General features: G+C 40.7%; 1 protein-coding gene across 1 annotated transcript; it reads right to left on the reverse strand.

Moving 5' to 3' along the window:
• Positions 1-434: 434 nt before the first annotated feature.
• On the reverse strand, positions 435-5,951 carry LOC104293791 (the record flags this gene model as incomplete). The annotated part of the gene is made up of 2 exons (XM_009893318.1): positions 435-582; positions 3,107-5,951. Coding segments are annotated over 2 exons (2,993 nt in total), but the record flags the coding sequence as incomplete, so codon positions are not given.
• Between the last annotated feature and the right edge of the window lie 320 nt (positions 5,952-6,271).

Genomic DNA, 6,271 nt, shown 5'->3' on the forward strand with positions numbered 1-6,271 from the left:
AGGGCTGCTCTCAATCTATTCATCCCCTCGTCTGTGTTGATACTGCGGAATAACCACGTCAAGCTCTACATTGCATGTGAGTTGTTTCAGCAATTCATTTCCACCACACAAGGACAGAGAGCCTCCTACGTGTTACCCAAGGGTGTTTATGTTATTTGGCTGGGTGCTGAGGTTCAGACTTCATTTGATCTTTTACAGTACATGAATGTTGGAGGAGACTGGTTATGAACAGGCAGAGAGGAATTACTGGTGATGGAATGCAAACTATGACCAATAGTAACGCACTGGGTGAAGATATGCTCTTAATTACCCTGTTTAAACTTATTTTTTGCACCTATCATACTAATCCTCCTAACAGGTACAAGAGCGAATCACTGGCATATTTTCCCAAAAGATATTTAGAAACTACCAGTCCTTCAGAAACATTCACTCACCTTCTCTGCAGTCGGGCTAGTAACTTGGAATCTTTAGTCCATGTAATGGTGGAGTCACCATGAATGTCACCAAACTGACAGCATAGCTTAATATTTCCAGAGCAGTCAGGGAACAACTCCGCTTGGATTTTCTTCAGCAGCTTGGGAGCTTGAAACAGAAGAGCCACAGTTTAGGATTAGAAGATAATAATGATGGTTTGGCATTTTAAAGGAATCCCAGAACAATTTGCAGACGTTAAGAATATGAATCTAACAACACTGGTAAATAATTATAATTTCTTCTGATGCAGAAATGAAGGCTTTAAAATACAGAGGTTTTAAAAGACTGATTCAGTGCCCCACACAGTCAATGGAAATGCTTTCAATGCAAAGACATTTTGAATTTATGGAATAGGACCCAAGGGAAGTTCTAGCCTGAAAAGGCATCGACATAAAATAACTTATTAAACCAAAATACATACTCTCTGACTAAAGGACCAGCTCGTTTTATCAGTAAATAAGACACCACAAAGGTACCACAAAAGCATACCATATGGTTACATAATGAGAATTCACATTAACTGAATACTTGTAACTAGTAGATATTTTTAACAGCCTTTCAGAGAAAAGACTTATGTCCCAGGAGATGCTCCAAGGTGTTCTTGGAACATGCCTAAAATACACTGCCAGGATGAGACCCTCTGCAAGATGCAGCGACGGCACCACTTCCTTTAAAATGCTGCTGGAGGGAGGAACCCACACTTAGTGGTTAGCTATGTGCATTTGGCAATGTCCGTAGCCTTTGCTTCCCTTTTCAGTTTCAAAGGATTAACCTCCCACCTTTAAAGAAAGTCCCTACCTTTGCAGCCACAGGGCACAGCTCTTGCTAAACATTGACCATCACGCAGAACTAAGCCAAGAGTCATTCAAGCTAGAGAAAGAGAGCGCTGCTCAGTCTGGGCAAGGTCCTGACAACCTGGTTCTCTGCTAAGACTAGTTTACTGGCTCACAGAACATTCCAGCATCTTCTGCACATGGGCATGATGTGAGTGAGAGAATGGAGAGTACTTGGAAAGAGAGGGAGTCAATATATACTTAAGGAAAGGTTTTGGGATCATGACACATCCCTGTGCTCAAGTGAGACATCCATGCTAGATGTAAGGGATGTAAAATGCAAGATGTTATGTTTCCTACTGTGTTAATTCTGTGCTGCTGCACTCCAAATGAGCTGGCATGACACACCTCCCTTGGGGATCCCATTCCAGCACTCTAATTTTCCCTGTCTAATGCTGGATCCAACATGAAGGGTCAGGCACCTGGAATTCACTGCTATGTTTAACTTGTAGTCACTTAAGTCCTTAGGCCCAAGAATCTTGCTGAATCAGGGCTAAAATGACACAGACAGTTATGTGACCAAACTGTAAATAGAACTAATGCCTCCAGATTCCCTGCCCTGACCACAAAGTCGTCCCTCCTGCAGCTGAAAATAATACAAAAGAGAACACTGAGCATATACCAGACTAACCATACCAACCTTCCCATAATGCTGGGCAAAGGTCCACACAATTCTCTAAAGCACAAACGTACATTCATTTCAGACTAGACTGAAGCAGATTACAAGCGTGTTAAGAAAATTCAGATTTATCTGATTCAAGCCTGAACGTTTAGAGCATTTTTCAAGCATAGCCTCGGGTAGACGGAAAAAACAATAGCTTGCTCTGCTTTGAAGGAATGTGTCTCTCCTCCCGCACTTTTGGTTCTCTGGCAAAGGACACATCTCCAAACAGAGAAAAGTTTGGGGCTTTTTTAAACATGATTGGAAAAGTAGAACTCTCAGACCGCACTGTAATTAGAATCTCTCAGAGCTGCATAAATTACCTTTAGTCACTGTTCAGTCTTGCTCTGATCTATTAAATTATTTTATGATGTGAATATGAAATGTAACATCAAAAGGTAAAAACAAGACCTGGGTCCTTGCAAAGTAACCATAGAAACCACAAATACCTCATCTGTCTAGCTGTTACACTATTGCTACTCCTGTCTGCATTTTGTTTTACCTGCTAGCAACCTCCTAGAGACTCTGACAAGCAACCTGAATCCCATTTCAATTATATGTTTTCTGTGTCAGTTTAGTATTGCTAATTTTATCAGTGTCACTTACGACCAACAGTTGTGAAAAGGAATGCAGAACCAGCCATCAGTCATCAGATAGGACTGCAAACATTATGTTTATCAGTGGCACCCTACTAATAACAATAACACTTTGCTAGCAATGAAACCATTTGGTAGCCGAGAGAGGGTAACTGCATTTGGGAGCCACAGTGCAGAAGCGTAACTGGGAACACAGCCCCGGGGCAACATAACAACATGCAAGTACTGGGCCTGCAGTTGCTATATTGTGTGTAGTTATGTGGTCCCATAGAAGTAACTATTTCAAACAGGTTAAAAAGTTCATAAATTGCATATATTTGCCAGCTAGGAAAAGGATGTTAGGGAGGATTCAGCTCTGTGGCAGGGGCACAGCACTAGTTACTAAGTTCACAGAACTGGAAATTAAAATCAGTGAGGGCAGGACACCTTTAGCTGACATGGTTTAGACTAACGCAGGCTTGCAGTGTGTTTAACGAATTTGAATTTCGTACTGTAGCCAGAACGATGGGAAAGGACAGAAATGAAAATCAGTTTTCTCTTACCTTTGCTATCCTTTTTCAAAATTAGTTTCCTTTGCTCTTTTCTATCTTCCTTATGAATCATGCCTGCCTCACTCTTCACAGACTTTTTAACAGTGCTAGGATCATTGCTGACATTTTCTCTCCCCTCCAGTCGGGGTTTTTTTGACAGTGTAGCTGGCGGTAATTTCGTCTTAGCTCCAGTAGCAAAATGCCCGCTTTTTGCTGTGTCTTGTTTACATTTGATGGGTTCGGGCTCAGCAACGGTTGGGGATGTCTGGTAGGATTTTGATCCTTCTTGATTTCTTAGCCTTTCCGCGTTGACTGGGAGTGGATCATATGTGGTCAATGCTAAGGAGAATGGCTGAGTTCTGCTGTAAGGTGGTTGCTCTTGAAAATACTGGTTGTTCCCTGAATCAACTGGTGGCAAATTAACTAAAGCACTTACTATGCTCTCTGATGTAATGACTTCTTCATCCTTACCACACTCAGTAGACTTCATTGAATTATCAACCTCAATTAGCTTGCTGGAAGAGATAAAGTCAGGACAGGACTGTTTAGCACTAATATTCATGATCTCTCTCTGAGCCTTGGAGCTAATTAAAGTGTGCAAAGGAGACTTTGTTTCAGCTTCACCTGGGTTATATTCAGTAGCTCTTTGAATCTCTTGTTTATTTTCACACAAGACTGCTTCCTCCTTGTTTTCTTCAGGCACCCTATGGCACCGATCCTGCAATGCTTTGCAGAAAGTTTCCAGCGTACTCAAATTTTCATCTACTTTGACCGCAGTTTGTGTGGATTCAGTTTTTACATGACTTCCTGTGGCAGGGCAGTCCATTGCTGATGCACTGGTAGGAAGGCCCTCTGACTGGCGTACAGGTGTGAAGAATGGTAATGTTTCTTCTACAGCCAGTTGTCGGATAGCTAACTGATTACTGATATCTCTATAAGCCTCGTTTGCTATGCTGTGGTACTCATTTTGTGCCTTTCTAGGCAGTGGGGTACTAACTGATGTTTCACTTACAGATGCATCTGTGTGATTTTTCGAAGAATCCGTTTTTAACTCTTCATCAGACTTAAAGGTGCTGTCAACAAAAAATACATGCTGTTCTGATGTATCATGAGGGGAAACTGCAGTCTGACTCTCTGAAACTCCTGAGTCATGGGAAGTTTCAGACCTTTGTTCATCACCTACGCGTATCTCTCCTGTTTTACATGGTTCATATCTGGGTATTTCTACATAAAAATCTCTTAAAAATGGATCCTCAGAAGAGGGAGTGAATGCCACTTCTTCTATTTCTGTCAGTTGGTCTATATTTTGGAGCAGATTCTTATGTGTTACGGTTTCGGGAGTCTTAATTAAATTAGGCGATTGCATTAGGTAACCGTATTTCTGTGCATTAGAAACAACTTGGACATCTTGACAGTCATCATTTTTTGAAAGATGATAACTGTCAGAATTAATGTCACTTTGTGCATTCAAATCTGAGTGATTTCCATTTTCATGTAAATTCTCTTCATTACTTTTATGTATGGTGTTTACAGATGGGTGTTCTTCATGTGTAAACTCACTGGGGAATATGTCTTTCTTTTCAGGGAAATAAGCCAGTTCTTTTCTTGCTGGATAACAGTCTCCAAAATTACACCCTTTACCAGCTACAGACTCATTTATCAAGGATATGTTGTGCTCAGTACAAAGTAATGGTCCAACTGTCCCACACAACTTATCTGACACGTAAGCCGAGTATTCTTTGTCACATGCTAAACTACTACTCTGAGCATTTTTCAACCTTTGAGGAGAATCTGCATCACATGCTTGTGAAGCATTAGTAACAGTAAGCTCTCCTTCCCAAGCAACAGTCATTTGAATGGATCCATTACTGTCAGTTAACGTTTGATTCAGCTTCTGCTCCAAGCACTCCCCTGTACTTAAGACGATACTACTTGCTGAAACACAAATGGATGCTGTTTCCGTTTTATTTCCAGTGCTAGAATCTAGACATATACCATCTGTTTCTACCACTTGTGCAAGACAAATGTTTCCCATGGATGCACTGTTATGTGCTTCGTCTGTTTTAAGTAGGATATCAGAAACATTGCAGTCATCTTTCTCTGTTCTTTGTCTGTTAGCTGGTTGTGTAACAGGTTCCTGCTCATCTATCAGATTTATTGGCACAGGATGATCAGAACAGGTCTCCTGTACGAAGTTCAGTTCTGTGACTTTGACATCCGTCGGCCTAATTTCTAAACTTGTGAGCCCCCGGTTTTCAAATGGGATTTGATAGTCTGAGTCATCTTCATGAAGAAGTTTCCACAGCTTGTCATGCACTGCAGATATATCAGCATCTCCTTTGCACCCAGGTTCTCCAGATTCCAGGACTGACTTGGGATTAGCTTGACACAGAGATTCGTCACATGATGTACTACAGAGAATATCTGTGTCGTTGCTATCGTGTGAGTCAAAACTACACCGTTGCTCTCCCTCCCTTGGCTCATCACATAGCTTTGCAGAAGACAGAACAGCACATAAACATTCTTGTTTATCAGGAACAGAGTTCGTATCCCACAAAGGAAAAGGGGAAACATCATTCTTTGAGTTGTTGCCATTACTAACAATCTTAATTCCTTGTTCACAGACGACTTGTTGATGACAACTTTCTCTCTTATCACAAGCAGCGTGGTGTTGAGAATAAGTCTGTAAATGCGCGTTTTTTGCTTGTAATGTCTCTTCAGTACAGAGCATTTCTGAAGCTGGATAGATGGTTCTTGCACTCTCACAAGTCATGAACGTGCCTTCCTTTTCTACTTCAGGCTCCATATATAGTTTCTCACAATTGTGGGTAAAGATTTTAAGATTAGCAACTTGGTTCTACAAAGAAGAAAAAAAGACAAATGTAATTAAAAATCAGAATTGCTGCTTGACACAGGCCTGAACTAGAGTCCCGCCTTCAAATGTACCTATTATTTATATATTTTTTTAATATTTGTCAACAGTCAAGTTTCTGACATGTAGCTATCAACCTAATGGATTGAAATCAATCTCCTGGGTCTTAACAGCCTTGAACCCTGGTAAGTTTCAGATCTGGATCCAAATGCTGAGTAATATAAAATTTAATCAAGATGAAGATCAATAACCCATATAGTCCAGCGAGTTAAAACCAGATAAAATAAATAAAATAAAATAAAATA

The sequence above is a fragment of the Charadrius vociferus genome, unplaced genomic scaffold (assembly GCF_000708025.1).
Source record: "Charadrius vociferus isolate BGI_N301 unplaced genomic scaffold, ASM70802v2 C16319017, whole genome shotgun sequence".
In the NCBI taxonomy this organism is placed as follows: domain Eukaryota; kingdom Metazoa; phylum Chordata; class Aves; order Charadriiformes; family Charadriidae; genus Charadrius; species Charadrius vociferus.